The sequence below is a fragment of the Neophocaena asiaeorientalis genome, unplaced genomic scaffold, assembly GCF_003031525.2.
Source record: "Neophocaena asiaeorientalis asiaeorientalis breed wild unplaced genomic scaffold, Neophocaena_asiaeorientalis_V1.1 scaffold171, whole genome shotgun sequence".
Classification (NCBI taxonomy): Eukaryota; Metazoa; Chordata; class Mammalia; order Artiodactyla; family Phocoenidae; genus Neophocaena; species Neophocaena asiaeorientalis.
The window spans coordinates 4331978-4351621 of NW_020174013.1; the positions used below are offsets into that span (position 1 = coordinate 4331978).

At 40.9% G+C, this 19644-nt stretch overlaps 1 protein-coding gene across 7 annotated transcripts in view; it reads right to left on the reverse strand.

Annotated features, from left to right (window-relative positions):
* The window catches only part of SLC8A1 (solute carrier family 8 member A1), a 344018-nt gene that overhangs the window by 308615 nt on the left and 15759 nt on the right, over positions 1-19644 (reverse strand). For 3 of the 7 annotated variants that reach the window (XM_024753507.1, XM_024753505.1, XM_024753503.1), the window contains exon 2: positions 13656-15487. In XM_024753507.1, the coding sequence (XP_024609275.1) occupies positions 13656-15454 (1799 nt within the window). In that variant the 5' untranslated portion in view covers positions 15455-15487. Of the gene's footprint in view, positions 1-13655; positions 15491-15985; positions 16123-19644 lie in introns of those variants that run through there. The other 4 variants (XM_024753504.1, XM_024753506.1, XM_024753508.1 and 1 more) reach the window with 3 other exon arrangements.

The window sequence follows — 19644 nt, forward strand, 5'->3', positions numbered from 1 at the left end:
CTGCGGCACGTGGGATCTTCCCGGACCGGGGCACGAACCCGTGTCCCCTGCATCGGCAGGCGGACTCTCAACCACTGCGCCATCAGGGAAGCCCCATAAATCAGCATTTTAAACTGTCTTAGACTATTGATATTTGACAACTTCTTAAAATAATGCAAAGAAGATCCTCCCTGTTCTGCATCTTGTCACTAACTTTAATGCAACAGACTTTAACAGGAAAGAAGAATAGGAACCTTGGGAGGACTCTCCAAAGAGACATCACTGGGGATTGGGAGCTAAACTAAGAAAAACATAATCAAGTTTTATTTCTTAATATTCAGTCTAATACAAAGTCTAATTGGCTTTAAAGCAAGTGTTAGGATTAGTTCTGCCAAAAATTTAAAGGTAAAAGTTTTAAAAAACGTGTTTAGAGCAATGTATTTAAAACAAAAATAGTGAAAAAGCCATCCTTAAAGTGCTTTTATTTCCTTCCTGACACAGATTTAAATACTGTGTTAGATATTGAGTTGAATTCAGAGTAATATGTTTGCTCACCGAATTTATCATATCAATAAATTCTTCTTGTATGAAGATTTAGTATATATATTACAATAAATTCTTCTTGCATATGTTGGATGCCCCCACCTGTCTAACACGTATACAAATTTAGACAAATCATGCTTATTTAGGGATTATTTTCCATCATGGAATCAGTCAGTATGCTGCGAATATCATGTATGGTCGTAATTGTGAAAAAACTGATTATCATTTTCAGGTAGTTCAGGTGAGATTTCACCATACTTTTCACAATTACCAAGAGGATTCAACTCTTTGTAACAAATATGTTTGGGGATTATTATTTTAAAAAGAAGAAGAAAAAGACAGGAGAGAAGAAAAATTAATCTTGTACAACTGCAGACCAAGCGTTACTGAACTCCCAAGGCACTTTGTCTCTATCATCACGATTATATCACTATGTTAGAATTATTGTGTTATTATAATTGTTCTTTTTTCTATTAAAATTTAACCTTGGAAAAAAGGGACTCTCAATCGTCTTCAAGTCTCTAGATTAAGCACAAAAGCCACAGTTAAGAAGTTAATACATTTCTGCTGAATTAACTGGTCGATTAACACACGGATGGATGCAAGAAACAGAATTGGTAAGGAATAAAGATGAGTTTAGACAATGTGGACAAAAGCAGCATGCCAGGCATGATGAGGATCCACGGGTAAGTTGCTAATGTAACCAGTTTCTTGTAAGGCAGCATTATTAACATTGACGTAAAAGGCATCACCCAAGTCCAAGGACCTGTGTATTTTGGGGTAAGACTAAGAATACCATCCTGGCATTGTCACGTGAGGCATTTCATTTCACAGCAATCATAATAGAAGTGGACATTCCACTACTTCAATACGCATATTATTACTCTTATTATTCCAATCATAATCCGCCACCCACCTCTAACTCCTAGTAACTCGACTGATCTCACAAAAACTTCTCAGGCATATTTATATCATCATCCTAGATACTCCCGAGGCAAGGAGATGCAGAGCACAAAGAATCAAAATGCAACACTTCTCCCCTCCTTGGCCAAACAATTTAATCGAAGTGGAACCTTGCTAAAATACTCTGCAAAAGGATAATAAAGGAAAGAATTGCCATGAAAACTTAGTGGGAATGAGAGTGGGTACCCAGCTAGGCAGCTTCTCCAGAGTTTGACTTGATGATAGCATATGAAAGAGATGTAGGGTAAGTACAAGACCCAACAACCAACCACTTGGTGTAAGGTCAGGAACACCAAATGAGGTGTCAATATACTACTTGGTTTCCTGTTTGGGCTCTGCTATCTACTACAATTCATCTCATTCTGTGAACTTACATTTTCTCATGTGTAAACGTTTTGTTGCCTCCCCCTTTCTTTCTGCTATCTTTTCAAAATGATTTGTTGAGCTCCTACTATGTAACCATAACTGTGGAACTCCCTCTGCCCTAAAATAAATGCACTAATGCCTCAAAGGATTGGTGTGAAGATGAAATAGACACACAGGAGCCTTGTAAATAGCATAGTGTTATGTAAAAGGAAAAAGTCTGATCTCTGACCCCTCCTGTGTTCTCTACTAGCCCTAGTTCTCTGGTCTCCATATTTTATCTTGCTTCCCCTCCCGTCCTCCACCAAAATTATGATTTCACCGACAGGGTATATTCTGGGCTGCATCTTATACTTTTGATCATTTTCTGTAGCTATCATTTTTACTAGGCTTGTAGAGACGACTAACTGCCTTGAGTTCCCCTCCCCTAAGCACAAGCACGTGTGCACACACACAAGGTACACACACATGCACCACACACACAGTCCCAAAACTCCGTAGTGTGTGCGTCTTAAGAAAAGGAAGAGAAGAAATCCCTCTGCCTAATTCCCAGCAAGCCTATCTTAGAATTCCATAAATAACCAGCTGGAAAGTAACTGAAGGCTACAAGGATAGCACCTAACATTTACTGAGACCTTACTATACTGCAGGTACGGGCTAGCTGGATTTAAACCTTTGAAATAGGTTCTATTATCCTCACTCTATAGATGATGAAACTGAAACACAGAGAGGTTGAAAATGTATGAATCTATGCAGTTGATGAGTGACAGAGCAAGGATTTAAGCCCCGGCTAGTGTGGCCCACAATGACTGCTCTCAAACATTATACTACCACGGATGATGGTTCTGGGTAGCTACGACAGCTGTCACAAAGACCATCCACTAAGGAAATATATATATATGTGTGTGTGTGTATATATATATATATATATTACAAGGACTCAAAACTCAGTAGACTTTCAGACTGGAAAACTTTACTGTAAGACCAAAGACCCAGATCCACCTCAAAATATCCCAAGGATTTCCTATGTGAGAACTGATTATTAAATTAACAACCAAATAAAAACACATCCGTTTAAGAGAATATAGTTCACAATGGCTACGGAAGTCATGGGCTGTTAGGAAAGATGTTCCTTTCCTAAAAAGAATTCAAACTATACAATATGCTTCAGTTATTCAAACAACTAATTTGTGCAGGGTATTTTAACCCTAGATACTGTCAGGTCAATGAAGACTTAATATTATTATTTTGTTATATCTACTTTTATATTTATAGCTACACTTCCTATAACACATCGACTTAAACCATGCCAGAACTCACCCATATAGAGTTCTTTTTCCTTACGAACAACTCAAAAAGGACCCCTGCAGTTTACTTTCTTGCCCTGGTAATCTGTCCATCCTCCTTCAACGCCGTGTCCAGATACTCTGCGATGCTGAGCTACCTGAGTCTGGGACCCTGAAGGCATTAAGCCCCAGCTGATCGAATTCCTGGCTAGGTGGCTCCAATGTCTGTATTAGCCTTGTTGTTTATGCTGAATAAATTCATACCATTTAGAGGAAAGACTCAGACATGAGTAACATCCGCTTCCCCTCGTAACGCACAGGATTAGGAAACAGAGTTGAAGACAGGCAGCTGCTCAGGTTCAAAGCCAATGTTGCCACCTTTCCCTACTTCACATCCCTCTGAGTTCACGATGGCTATGAACAATGAACCAGACTTGAATTGTTCCCAGTCTCTACTCTTCTGGTCTCTATCTGAGAGGGCAGCCAAAATGGTGACGGGAGCCATCTGGGGGAGCGGAACGGGAAGGCAGAGGGCGCAGTGTGGCTCTCTTCTGGGGAAGAGCAGGCACACGGCGTGGTTGCTTCTGCCCGCAGCCTTGCTGACAGCTCAGCGTCCTTCCTTCTCAGCTTAAAGAGCAGCGGCAAAAGCCCCCTCAAAAGGCACTGTGAGGATGGGGCCAAGGAAGGCAGGATGGCACGGAGAGGCGATGGGCTGTGCTACAGCCACGTCGCTGTAGGACTGGATATCTGTACAGCTACTGCCTCAAGTAGAGCGTGAGGTTCTGCACGGCAGGGGCTGTGTCCTAGTCACCACTCTTGTCCCAGCATCTTACAAGGGACTTGACACAGGAGGGTATTCATAAAGTGGAGTGGGTACCAGCCCTACTGGATCCCACCAGCTTCCTCTGGCTCCTCAAGCATGTGTACATTTGACTCCAAGGACAAAGTGGCTGTCTATTTTTAATAAAGCAGCAGTTTGAGTGAATCCCACGTCTCTTTTCTTCCTCTTAAAATGCCTTTCGTTTGTTTGCTTGAGCAAGAATCTGAACTAATTCCAGGCTTCGCTTCGTTTTAGTAACAGCCGAAATCTAATCGGGGCTGTACGCTCTCTGCCTCTGTCTCTGTCCCTCTGCCCGCCTTCCTCCTTCCCTCTTCCCTCTTTCTCTGTCCACTCCCACCCTTTTCCTACGCTCCCTGCCTCCACCTCTCTCTCTTTCTCTCTCGGCTCTCTATTCTCTCCCCTTCTCTTTCTACAAATTAAACAGAATAGCTCATTTTAAACACAGTGTCAAGTTAAGATTGCAACGTTTAACGTGCTAGGACGAAAGCTGTCCTTTGGGAGTTGTTTTTGTTTTATTGTGCCCTAAAAATTAAACTCTATGTTAACAGGACTTAATCTTGCTTTCCCACCCTCATCTTGGTAAATAATAAATGTGTGTGTGTGAGAGAGGAAAGTTCTCTTTTGAAAGGGAAAAGTTGGGGGCTTCTTAATGTTAAATGTTACAATTAGTTATGTTTATAAACATATCGGCAGTGAATTTACTCCAAACAGACCATAATTCCCCTGCAAAAGTTTAAAAAATAAAATAAAACTTTACTTGAAAGCAAATGAGTTACAGACACACCTGAATACTGAGTTTGCATAAAGTGTATACAGGCTGTCTTTGGACAGTCATCTGACTTCAGTTCGAAGTGGTTTTGTCGCTGTTGTTGTTCTTGTGTCCTAGAAAGAATGTAGGTCAAAAGCAAGAGTGACTTGGAATTGGACTTTTGAAAAAGCTGCTGAAAATTCCATTTGCTGTGGGTAGGTTTGTATCCTTTGAACTGCCATGTAGGTCCCTTCCTCTAGGAAAACCTCCTAACCAAGAATTCTTACTGTTAATGACCTCCAGGGTCAGACATCATAACTTCTTAAACTTAGTGGCAGCGCTGACGCAAGGTAACAAGCATCCTCTGGTAGATGGGTCATCACTACTTTACACTGTCTTGTAATATACAAAAAGGAAACACCAAGAAACTACTATTTTAAGAATGGAGAAAAGCTGCATTCACTGTTCGGCCATATAAAGAAGTTAAACATTACAGAGCCAGTGCAGGCAATGACAGAAAGCTATTAATAGGGTTTCTTTACTCTTTAGGAAAAGAGGAAATAAATACTCTGAGAGAGAAGAGAATAGACAATAATTTGGGCAGGTCAGGTACATGGAGGGATTTAGAGTTTTTCTTGCTTCTCAAACTCAGTTCATCATGGCTCTTCTAGGTTGATGGAGTGTCGGGGGCACTGCTGTTCAAGAACTCCAGAAAAGATACATGACTGTCCTAGTTTCTCATCTTCAGAGCTGCATGACCACATGTAGTCAGGGTCACAGCACCATGACCTGCTTGCTTGTCCCCATCTCACCTGTGAAAGCCACTTGAGGGGAGGGGAGAACAGCCCAGAGGAGGCAATGTAGCCTTTACAGTCAGGCAGTCCTACTGCTAAATTCTAGATCTTCCCCTATTAGCTGTGTGACCCAAAGAAAGTTAGTTACTCTCTAAGCCTCAATTTCTTCATCTGCAAAATAGCACCTAACTAACACAGTTGTGAGGATTAAATCAAATGAATATTGTAAGGAAAACAGCATGAAACCTGGCTTTCAATACGTCTTAGTACCATCTCCGCCACCACTGTCGCTTTGCACATTACCATCACCTCCAAAACCACGACCTCCAACACCACCATTATCACCACCACCACCATCACCACCAGCTGCACCACTACCACCACCATATCCAAAACCACAACCTCTAATACCACCACCACCACAACCACCAGTATCATTATCATCACCACTATCACCTTCACCACCATCCCCACCACTACCACCATCACCACCTACACCATTACCACCACCATCACCACCACCATATCCAAAACCACAACCTCCAATACCACCACCACAACAACCACCAGTATCATCATCACCACCACCACCATCACCTACATACACCACTACCACCACCATCACCACCAGCTCCAGTATCACTGCCATTATCACCACTACCACCAGCACCACAATTACCAATACCATCACCACCTTTACCACCATCGTCCTCATTTTACAGGTGAGGAAACTGACTCAGAGCTTAAGTAATTTGCTGAAAGTTACGAAGCTAGTAGGGGACAAAGGTAGAGCTCCAATCCTGGGTATGGAAGCTAAGTCGAGAGCTCCTCCTAAGTCCACCTTTTATCTCAGAAAGCCTAACATGGAAAAGCCAGGTGGTCTTGGTTTCAAGGGTCACCCCAGGGCTTCAGGGGTACCCAGCACTCAGGATCTCTCTTACCTAAGCTTAAAAAATTGTATCTAGAAATAAAATATTCCAGGTTTGTCATTAATATCTGAGTTACCAGACACAGTGAAACTTCCCTGATTTCTGCTTCTGCTTGTTTTTGTCCCTTGCCTGCATATCTTCAACTGTCACAGAGAACACAATGCCTATTCCCCTCTCTGACCCTATAGAGACATTGTAAGAGGGAAAGAAAATGTCATGGAGAGCACTGAGTCCTGGGGAGAAAGGCAGGAAATGAAAAGGCATTGTTTATTTCGCCTGGCTTTACACAAGCCTGCTGTATAGGCCTGTAAAAAGAATGAGCTCTGGAAGGCTCAACCTTTGGCAAACAGATCTGGTATTACGTAGGCAGTCTGTCAAGCCAGGAGAGGAAGCAAAGGAGGAGATTTCCTTTAATTCTGCCCATATTGTTTACTGCTTGTTTTCCCTTCCAGGACTTTCTGGACTTCCCCACTCCCAGGACAGAAAGTGCAAGGCATTGTGGGAAGCCGGCAGCAAAACCCCACTAGCTGCTGGTTGGTTCCATTGACACCCTCCACAGGACTCCCCTCAGCTCGCTCACCTAAGCCAGTGATAAAGATCTCTAGTGCCACGGACCCACCTTGCATTTGGCTGTCCTTTCCTTCTTTCCTGCCACCTGGCCCAGAGCCACTTCTATTCTACTGTTGCAAGGATAACCCTTAAGAGTTGCATGGCATTTACAATGTGACAGGGGCCTAACAGCTTTCCTATCCCAAAGAATGAATCTCCAGTGAGCAGATTTCAGTAACCATGCCAGAACATGACCAAGATACTTTATAGGAAAACCTCTATGGTTCTCAAGATACTGTAACCCACTGGCAATTTTCTACACCTCAGCTAACAAGGACAGAACAGCTAACAACAAATAAAACCCCATTACAGGTGTTATACCCTCAAGGTGGCTCCATTCAAAAGAATTAAGCACGTTTAAATCTTCCATGGGTTACCAGTGACCTCAGGAAGGAAAACCAAAGAAAATCTTTTCCCACTTCACAATATGATGTGACATCTGCCTGGGTTCTACCAAGATGATGGTTGTACACTGGTATCACCGAGAAGATGGAGGGAATGGGGAGGCAGAGTGGGTTAAGGGCTACTCCAGTTGTTATAGGATTAAAGGAAGTCAAAAGCATTTCTAGAGACCAAGGACTACTTCACTAAGTGCAAAAGAAAATACTGGCAACATTTTACTAGAAATCTTGTGAAGTTCGCTTAGAAACTCTAAGACGCAATGAGATATAGAGGGGCGAGCACATACGCTTTTTTTTTTTTAAGTAGAACAGGTATTTTTTCATTTAACAATTTTTAATTTTTACGTTACTGTAGTGAAAAACATTTGACGAGATCCACCTTCTTAACCGATTTTTAAGAGTACAGCACAATACTGTTAACTACAGGTACAATGCTGTACGGCAGACTTCTAGAACGCACTCGTTTTGCATTACTGAAACTTTATACCCGTTGGTTAACAACTCCCCGTTTTCCCTTCCCTTTCCGCCGGCAACCACAATTCTGCTCTTTGCTTCTCTGAGTGATATCTCCTATCTATTTTAGATATCTCATCTAAGTAGAATCATGCAGTATTGGTCTTCTGTGATTGGCTTAAAGGGATATATACTCAGATTAAGTTAAATGCCCTCATAATGACTTAAAATCCCATTAAATGAAATAATGCCATTTGCAGCAGCATGGATGGACCTAGAGATTATGATACTAAATGAAGTAAGTCAGAGAGAGACAATTACCTTATAATATCACTTACATGTGCAATCTAAAATATGACACGAATGAACTTATCTACGAAACTGAAACAGACTCACAGACATAGCGAACAGACTCGCGGTTGCCAAGCGGGAGGGAGTTGTTGGGGAGGGATGGAGGGGGAGTTTGGGGTTAGCAGATGCAAACCAGTATATACAGAATGGATAAGCAACAAGGTCCTACTGTGTAGCACAGGGAATTATATTCAATATCCTGGGATAAACCATAATGGAAAAGAATATAAACAAGAATGTATATATATATATAAAAATAAAATCCCACTAAAGAAAATGAATGGTCACTGAGTCTTTCATTAATATTGAGAACCATCTTATCTATTGAAAATGTCCACACGCTCAGGTTTACCAAGTTATGATTCCATCTTAAAGTGCACATCACATTTTTCTATCCAATTATGCTTCCAGCAAATGCAAATATTTTGCCCTAAATTAAGGCTTCTCCTACAACTTATACCTTATCTTTGTAATGATGTTTGTACTTAACAAAATATGTTATCTCATTATCTCCCATTTTAGAGTATTCGGAGGATATTTCTTCTGTTTCCTTCATAATGATTAGCCCAGCGCTGAATGCAAATCAGGAGCTTAGTAAGTATGCGCAGATTGATTGTTATATAAATTCTTCTCTAACCCTGAACCAGAGAAACAAAGAGCCCCCTACGTGATAACCTTGAATGATGACTCAGAAAAGAATCCATACTTTAAACACTTCAGTGTGTCTAAACTATGACATCTCCTCATTTGCTAAGATAAAACTTCTTTACATAACTATATCATAACCCCAAACTCTAATCAGCAGTGGGAGACTGAGGTTACAACAGCGAACATAGCAATCTGATTGACATGGTAAACAGCCCTTCTGCACATAATCAATTTAGGCTCCCGCCAGCAGTGAATTAGAACTTGTCATTTTTTTTGGCTCTTACCCTGTCTTATTTTTTATAATAGTTATGCATTCATGAAAACATATACATTTATAAAAACATTTCTTGTGGTTATAGTTTAGATTTTCAGATGATACTACATGTGGTTTGCTTCTAAGAAGAGAGAAATATTCCAGACTGAAAAGATAACCCACCAAAGCAGAAGTCCATTAAAACCCTAAAATTATTCCATCTAAATTTCTTACGTTACACAGGAAAACTTTATGTCAGTGTAAAGTATCATGCTTCCGTCGCTTTAATAGGCTAAACGTTGCAGATAAAATTCTTCTGCCACAAAGTAAATCTTGAATATGTTGGATTCTAGGTAATATGTGCTAACAGTCTTTCTTGTCTAATACTACATTCTCTAGTTTTCTTCATCATTTTGGATTCCCCCAAACACACATTATTATTCTTGTTCTGATCATTTCAAATTTTCGTTATATTTTTTTCAGTTTTTAAATAGCTGATTGCCTTCTCGTATTACATATTTGTTCTACTCTCAGAATTGAATTGCTATCTCATATAGCTAGGTCTTTACTCCTTGGGATTCTATAGAGCAAGAAAAGAACACTAGTAATATAAATAGCAAAAACAAAGTACTTATTTTCCGTGGAAGATAATAATAATGATTCCATAAAACCTATATAATACTAAAAATTTCTTTTCTATGTATTTTTCCAAAAAAAGTGATGTAAATATTTTGCATCCAAAAGCTATATTTGTTGACATGTCTTGCATATTGTATGTGCTAGAGTTAATGAAGTTACAATCAAACTTGAAAATGTAATAGTCTTTAAAGCTAAATTAATTCTGGACAGATCCATTGCTTAACAAATTATGGCTAGAAACTCCCAGTAAAATGATTTGCTAAGCAAGACGTTATGTCAGTTTTCCAACCTACATTCTTTGTTTCCCAACTTTGAATTTTAAATGTATAACAGTAAATGCTCATGATCTTTTGCGTAATCTTCCCAAAATGACATGATTGCTGGTCTATAACTAAGTAATTAAATTTGATTTGTATCTACTCTAGTTAATTAAACTTAACATTTTCCAGAACAGTCAAGCTAACACGTTAGACCTTGAAAAACCAAACAACATTTTGTAATAATTATTACCACTAAACTAGCATCATTAAAGAACAAACATTAGTAGCACTTCAAATCTGTGGATGTCACCTACCAAATCACAAATCAAATTAGCATATTCTTCATTTATTTTTTATTAGCTGTTAACATTAGACAGAATTCCTTGTTGAAAGTCAAGATCAGCTGGTATGGGTTTAGTATTTGTCACTGACTGAGTTTATACAAAAGCATGTGCTAACTGCTAATTATATCTATGTAATGAGTTTTTGCATTGTAATTTTCAAATGTTTTGCCGAGAATACATTTTATTAGAGACTACAAACACCACTTACCACTTACAGGTATTTTCCTCAAATATGGATTTTGATCTTAAAAGAGGTCGTGTTGAAATAATTCAACTCATTTACATAAAAATATGAATGAATAGGTACAGACATGTTTATTTTATAAACTTAAGAGACTTCTACACTAAATATGAGGTCAAAGATTAGGAATCTGTCTTGTTCTTAAAACCTATGAATCAGTAAACCTGATTGCCTCTTGATCTCCATCCCTGATCAGACCGGACCCTATTTCTACCTTGGTTAATGGCTTCTTAAAATTAGATATACTTTAAATCCAGGCTTTTCCAGGAATCTCTTTATGATGCTCTGGAAAGAATCATAAATTCTGGGTTCATGCACATCATTAAACAAACAAAAAAAAATTTTTTTAAAGTATCTAATAAAGCTCAGTGGCGTCAATAGTCCCATCTATGTATTTTAGGTTTTTGAGAAAGTCATCTCTCAAGACTAACTAATTGGATGAAATATAAATTCATTTTTAAAGATAAATTGAGTTGTGTCTACATAGTTCAACTAGGCTGCATGATGACAAACTCTCTTTCACTTGGATCTGACTGTGTGGACCTGGCATTGGAAACTACCAGAGGAAAAACGATCCGTAACGAGAAAGAGTGAGGGATCTCGATAATATTATGTTTTTCTAAAAGCATTCTGTCTGAATTCTTGGTGCCTAGCCCAAGGCTAAGTCCCAGGCACTGCAATAAATTTATTCAAGCCATAGACTGATTACCCATCTACAAACCTCGTCAGTAGTAAAACTCTACAACATTAAGATAAAAACGCCTTAAAATTAAAATTCTAGAAAGAAGAGAAAAGTGTAGGGCTGTAATTTCATTTCACTTATAAATAAAATGTTTTGCCATTGCTAAAATTTCATACTTCAACTTAGCAAATAAAATATAGGAAAAATTTTATAAAACTAGGAACTGGCCATTGAACTAGAATATGCCTAAGAACACATATAGAGACATGCTGATAATTCCACCAGTTCTTACCAGCTTTCACAAGGTATCTAAAATTCTAAAGCTGAAATTTGGCAATATTCCTTCCTTAGCAAGAATGAAATCAATTTAACGGCACAGGCTGAATATTTGAAATGGAGCTTGACAGAATAAATTATACCATCAAATCACTGTCTCTTTTTATTCCCTTCTTCATCTTCTACTACACTGTGCCCAAAAGAAAGTTATTTATTTATGCTTCGGTAGAAGTCCTGGATGGGAAAGTCTGCCTCTCGAACAAGGAGAGAGCCAGTATTCTCAGGAGAAAGCAAGATCACATTTTCTTGAGACAACACCCTAAGTAAAATGAGTAAATAAAACAAAACACTAATTTGGTCATATTTAAGAGCTACCCTTGTGAGTTCATTTAACAACATGCAATATTCCTTTAACAACATTCAACATCACTTGTAATCCATGTAAAACTGTATCAAATACAAGAGGGTTCAATAACTGAAATGATTATAAAATGGAGTGAGCAAGAATTCCTAGCAAAGAAATAAAGTTTATGTGCTAATGTGGGCAGGATCACATTCAACACGGGCCTTTGGGAAAATCCTTCCTTGGGCGTACAGTATATTCATTTGCTATTATATTACTATCTTTCAGTAAAATATTTGTCCCGACAAAACACATCTCGCTAAGCGGAACATTAACAACATAAGAACCAACGTAAAATAGATATTCAACAAAAGCTCTCCCCACACAATCCGAAGATGGCTATTATCTCTCTGCTTGATTTCATTGTGATATCACACTAACTGTCCATCTCTATACAACAACGTCAAAGAGGTGATAGATATTGGAAGGCTCTTTCAGAAATATCTGTTTCCTCTGCCCATCCGGCTCCCTTTGTTTTTGTTTTCCCTTCACTTATTGTAGAAGAAATTTCATCTTGGAGAGAATGCATCCCATTTGATATATCACATGCCATTTACACAAGAGTTAACTATTTTGAGAACAAACTATATTTTATATTGTTTCTCCTGAAATTCCTAAGTTGCCAATGATTCCACCAACATAATTATCCACTGGAATGTCCTATTTTTGCACTGCAGATATTATAAATAGTTTCCTTTCGTCCTTCCAGTCTGGATACTGCTCATTCAGTCACATTTTCTGGTTTGCTTTTGGTAAGTGCAATGCCCCTGGCCCTCGGCAAGGAAGGAGGAAAAGCTCTCTAAACAGCAGCTGTCTTTGGAATAATTATCGCACAACCCGCCGTTCTGTGTTACAGTGTTGGCAGATGTCAGTGTAAAGTGCCAGTAGGAACAGTAAATTGTTCCCCACTTTTTTTTCTCTGACCTGCTCCCTGTCAACTCGGATGCTTGGACAGAATCCTACTTCTCTCCCCATCCTTATACCAGTAGGGTAAAAGGGTTTGTTTAATCATGTAAAGTAAAATCAGACTGGAACTAAATAAGAGCTAAATGACTTTCCCCACTGGCATAAAACTGAAAAGGCAGGATTGGTCATTAAGTCATAATTAAGCATTAGCAGTTAAGCAGAAACATTATATAATCACAAAAACAGTGTCAGATAAAAGCAGCAGAAATCATTTCAGCCAGCCCTGGTAGCCAGGCAATTCTTTTCAGGGATGTTTCTTTTTTGGGCTTTCCCAATTTGTACACAGTAATGAAGTTAGGACATAATGTGAGGTTTTCAATGTTCCCTTTCTGTGTGTACATTACGTGATCAAGATAGAATACAAATTTTTCAACCCATCGTAAGTGCTTGGATAAATTCTTTCAGAAGACTCATTCTATAAATCTACTTAAAAACTATAAATGTACTTAAAAACTGTAAAAGTACGAAAGTAAAAATAAAATCAAATTAGGATCTCTGGGTATACAGTATGTTGATCAGTGGTATAGGAGCTAGAAGCTAGGATATTTCAATATTTTGAAAGTCGTCTTGTACAGTAACTATTCCATTCTTCCTTCGCCATTTAGTTTTTAAAAAACACGCACACATTTGCACATCCACAAACGCAACTCAACCACACACATAGGTATAAAGAAAGAACTTACACAATTTCATCGTTCTGGAACTCGAGCTCTCCGCACGTGTCCTCAAAGTCCTCTCCTCCGCCTCTGGCGGTCCCTTCAATGGTTTTATAGGGGACGATAACATTTCCGCGTGCTCCAGATGTTCTCAATACTTTCACCTCCATGATGCCAATGCTCTCACTCACGTGAGTCACAGGTTCCTCAAAAGTAAAGATACCTGCGTGGTCATCGTCAAAAATAGTCACGGTGGCAGTGGAGGGAGATCCCAGGCAAGCGAGTGTAGAGACATGATTGGCTTCCAGGATGCCATCTTCCGAGGCTTCAGAAGACACTTTGACGTTGCTGAGATGCACAAGGAAATTCTCATCTTCCTCAAAGATGTCGTCATCGATGATGCCAACTCTGATTTCCTTCTGGGTCTCACCAGGCTTAAAGACCACAGTTCCTTCGGTAAATTCGTAATCAGACCCGGCATTGGCTGTGCCATCCTCTGTTCTGAAGTCGACAAACACAGTGTTGGTCAAATCACCACCTCTGCGGATAATGGTCAGGGCTACCGTACCACAGTTCTCCAGACACTGATATGTTCCTTGCTCAAAGAAGATCTTACTGACGGGGTCATTTTCAGCCACTTCCGTGTTGACCTCGTGCATGCTGACGGCCTTCCTGGCTTGGTCAGCTGCATGCCTCTTTAAAATGTTGCCCGCTCCGGTCATCAGACGGGTAGCCTGAATTCGGTAAAATGCTCGACTTTTTTGCTGCTGACTTAAGACCTGGTAGTTGGCTAATTCTATCAATTGCTCTATTTCCTTCTCCGGATGCTTCTGCTTGAGTTCCTTCAGAATCCTAGCCATTTCTCGCCTGGCTTCTTCATCATCTTGGTCCCTCTCATCGACTTCCAGAACTAGGGCACCATCTAAGAAACTGTCAACGTGGGAATTGACCACTTTCCCATCCATCTCAATTTCTGTCTTGGAAGATGGCCTGTCTCCTTCATGTTCAATAATCATTCCCCTCTGCTTGCCAGCCCGGTACCTCTTGTAGACATACTTGTAAAACAGAAGCCTCCTATCTGCCACCCAAGCGAACACAACACAGATGGGAAAGAAGAAGAAAGTAAGCAAACCTTCCCAGACCTCCACGACCCCAGGAGAGATGACAGACAAAATGATGTAGAGCCAGGTATAGGCAAAGATGCTCCAGGCTGCTGTCACAAAGAACACACGCAAATGCTTAATCTTCCTCGTCTCCCCGTCTGGGACGACGTAAACACAAAGTGCAATAATGATGAACATATTGAATGCGGCACTCCCCACAATGGTGCTAGGACCGAGGTCTCCTGCAGTGAAGTTATGGCCACACACCTCAATTACTGAAAGGAGAATCTCTGGAGCTGAAGATCCCAGGGCCATCAAGGTCAGGTTGGACACCGTCTCATTCCAGATCCTCACAGTTGTCTTGGTGGTCTCTCCGTTGGGTTTCTTTATGGTGATTTCTTTTTCTTGAGACGTGATGACTTCTATAGAGGACATGAATCGGTCGGCAATGATAGAGACTCCGAGAAACATGTAGACCATGGCCACAAAATACACAGTCGCTCTAGCAATTTTGTCCCCAAAGGAAGGGTCTTGGGGCTCCCAAATGGGTAAAATCACCCCTTTCTTACAGTAATAGGAGCCAGTACACTCGCCGGTTTCATTGCCTTCTCCTTCCATTTCTGTCTCAGCGCTTATACGATCCACGTGGGAAAACAAGAGAGCCACCGTGACTAACACATGAAATCCCATCGAAAAGGTGGGTGAGAGACTGAATCGCAGCATGTTGGACAATGGCAGAGTTCCAACTGCCCCAACCTACTGGGAAAAATAAGATAGGGGGAGGGTGGGGGGAAAAAATCACATCATTAGATCCAGATCCAAAGCATGAGTAATTACTTATTTTTATGACTTTTACTAATGATTTGTTTATATTTGACTATCACAACATCTACGGAGAATTATGATTCTACGAACCCATCTGTGATTAAGCAATCCTTGGTAACGTTTACAGCCCAATCTCTCCACTTGAGGATTTTCTACATGTAATCCCCATTCACTGAGCAATGTACACAGCTGACTTACTGGAATGAAATGTTCAATTATATCCTTGCCTTGTTGAATACACATGCATGCATGCTAACAGCCAATGAGAAAAAACAAAAAATTTTGACACATTGGATAATTTTCTCCTTGTTGCTAAGGCAGATTTCCTTTTAAACTGCGGTTAGTACAGTCACCTTCCAGAAACTGTTTCATCACCAAAATCACCTCGTTAAGAGTGATGCTATGAAACTTAGACTCTAAAAATCATACCAACGCAAGGCTTGGTGATGATCTTCAACTCTAGAGCACAACTTTTCACTGCATTTCATGAAATCACGTCCTATGGCTCTTGGCAGCACAGAGAAATCTTCAAGCTTGCTTGCAATCAAAGCTCAATGGCATTTGTACTTGAGGGGAAAAAAAATCTGCTATAAGGCAATATTTCCACACATTAAGTACAGTTTTTAAAAGCATGTTTTGACGAGAGCACATTTCCTCCTAATTTTCAGCAAGCCCAGGTCTCCTGTTGCATTAGCAGCCGGGCATCTGGTTCCTCAAGCACTGCTCTTCCTATCTGTGTACGGACCTCGCTCTAGAATCTGCAGGCTGCCCACACAGGAAAGGGAGATAAGCAGGTCCAGGTCTTGGAGTGTGTAAGTAAGACTCTTGCTTGGCAGGCTGTGAAATCAGTGTTACCAGCCATAAAATGTTCCTTCTCTGTGTCGATGTCAGACTTGCCATGGTCATTCTAAAATACATATTAGTTCTATAGAGGATTCAAGTGACCCAAAAATGCAAGGGCAATAATCCCATCTAAATTAGCTCATGTGACAAAATGACAGTGACCACAACGTATACATGTGATGAAGGGCAGTAAGCAATTAGGGATATGGCAACAGCCTCACTGGCGGGGGAATTCAGGTGCATGGTGGCTCCATCCACCACTCTGCCTTGCTTAACCAAGCTGTGTGCCTCTCAGTGACCTTGTATCACCTCTGATTCCAGGGCTCTGGTGAAGGTGGTAGGGGCAGGTGCTGAAGCTAAGAAGGGTCTGCTCCAAGTCAGGGTAGGTCTGTTCTGGAAAGCCAGTTATGGTTATGACATCGGATAACACGGGGATAAGAAGGGTCCTGAGCCAGAGCTTAGCCCTGTGGCCTGACACAAAGTTAAAAGTGGAGCTGAGTTAGACCAGCTCATAGCCTCAGGCTGTCTGAGAGTCACGCCCACATTCACCTAGACTCTCTGGGCTATGTTTGAGGCTGATGGCTTATACTGAAAACTGCACCTGGGCCCAGGAGAACCTCCACCCTGGCCCAGCCCATTCTGGCACACCCTCCGCAAGCCCACCATCACCTAAAGTCCTTGTTTTTAGCTCGTCAATGTTGGGAGATAAGCTTTGACCGTTTTCCCATGCTAAAGAAGACACAGCGGAGGGCTGCGGTGGTGGAATTCCATTCTAAGTAAAAGGTCGAAAACTAGAAGAAGCGTATTTTCAAAGTATGCAAAAGTTCATGGTCAGTGTGTCTACTTGTTCAGTCATTACTGGGCTTGGGTGGGTTATAGGATTTCTCCTTAAAACACGGTAACATTGAACCATCCTGTAAGAGCAGTGGCAGACCCAGTTCTAACTCCCTGATGCCACAATTTATTCCCCATATTTATGAGAGCCACCCAGACAAATTTAAAAGGCTATACTAGGCTCTCTTCTAGGTCCTGAGAATTCATCAATGAATTTTTTTTAAAGTCTCCATCTTTGTGGACCTTATATTCTAATGGGGAGGAAACAAACAAATAAATGTAAATGTAAGATGGTAAAAAGTGCTATAGTGGTGGGGGGTAGGGAGCAATTTCAATAGGACAGGAAGTCTATGAGTGTCAGTGTGTGAGTGTGTCAGTGGGTGTGTCAGTGTGTGTGTCAGTGTGTGCACACACATGGCATGCATGATTTTATAATGGATGGTTTAAAGAAGGCCTCTCTGATAAGGTGACATTTGAGCAAAGTCCTGAAGGAAGAAAGGGGCCAAGCTTTGTGGATAGTTGCAGGAAGAGGATTCCAAGATAAGCGCAAAGACCCAAATGAGAATTGTGCTCTGCACAGTCTGGGAACCACGAAGAAACCAACGTGCTGAGAGGGCAGTGAGTGAAGGGAGCAGGGCTCAAGAGCTGGGAACACAGTGGGGATGGATTACGAGGGGCACTGAGGACATTATAAGATGCTGGCTTTGACCGTGAGGGAGATGGGAATCATAGGGAGGTTCCGATCAGAAGTGCGATGTGAGCTGATTTTCCTTTTCAACTGATCTCTCTGCTCGTTCAGTGAAGAATAGACTATAGGGGTAAGAGTAGAAACAAGGAAGCCACTATTTGCCTATTATAAAAAAAAATCTGATTTATAAATGACCCCCAATGCCTGCTAGGTATATAAAACGATACGGTAAAGATCTAAAGTTTAAAAAGGAGAAAGAAACATTTGCAGTGACCCTTTTGGAAGATATACAACTTAAAACATCTTGGTAACCTGTCAGGATCAGAAAGGTTAAGTATTTGCTCAGAGGGAGTAGGACGGAACACAGAGAGCCAACACTGGACAGAGACTCGAAGCTGCGCCTGTCTCCAGAACTGATAGAATTAACCACTCCCTTCAAATCACTGCCAAGTCTCATCATTCCATTCCTCACGTTTCAGCCAAAACAAACTTCCTAAAGTGCAGATCAGACTCTCTCACTCCCCTTAAAACTCTTCGTGGGCTGCCTATTGCCCTGAAGCAAACCCAAACCCCCTCAATAGCGTGTTTATACCTTTTAGGATCCGGCCTCTGAGCTCCAGAATCTGGGAATTCTCTCCACTCCCTGAATGTGACAACACTTTCTTACCTCCAGGTCTTTGCACGTTGTGTTTTCTGCACCCTGAACTATTTTCCTTCTTAGAAGGAAGTTTCAAAATGGCACAACAGCAAATCAGAGTTGATTGCCTGAGACCGAAATACCAGGCTCCATTCTTAAACACTGTCCCAGACACCACGCTAAATTCTTTACAGGGGTCATTATATCGAATACTTCTAAGAACCAGCATTGCCCTGTTACACAACTCCTAATGTTGCCATTTCCACTAGAGTCTGTGTGAATAGCACCCCTGGACTTGTGCAGTGCAAAGTGCCCTAACCATAGCCCTATATGATGGATATTATAAGCCCATTTTGTAGGTGGGAAGACTGAGGCTCAGACAGGTTGAGTTCTTGCTGAAAGTCAGACACATAGTAACTAAGATTCAAAGCCTGCTCTGTCTCTGAGATGATATAATTCACTGCTCCGTGCTACCATCCCTGAGAGTATGTAAAATAATCTTTGAGAATGACTGGATTTGGGCTTGGACTAGCCCATTGGAAAACCTCCTGGCTCCCAAGAGGAGGACCTAGGTAGCAAAAGTCCCATGGAAGGATTACAACAAGCCTGGTTTTATGTTATGGATTAGAGGCTTAGACAAGCACCCATAGCTCCGAGGTAACCTGTGGGCTGGGATGTTCCTAGAGACAGCTGACCCCCACTTTCCCACCTTTTAGCAATTACCTGGCAACCTCTCCTGCAAGTACTCTCAGGGCAATCTCTTAGGTCTGCCCCACCCACATCCCCCAATATGTTCTCAACCAAAAGGGTACCAATGTCTAAGGGTGGACTGAGCAGTAAAAATCCATCATCACTATCAGAGAAAAAGGAAGGGGGCTTCTGAGGTTAATTCAAAAATGTCATAATTATACTCAAAAGGTGGCAGTGGTCTAATTTGTGAAGTCAGTGGACAAAAAACACTGCTATAACTTATTAGCCATGAAGCAACTGGAAAGAACTCTCTGGACTTCAGTTTCTTTCTTTATTAAATTAACGCCAAATCTAAATGCTTGTGAGGATATGGGGTAGGTGTCACCTAAATGAGAG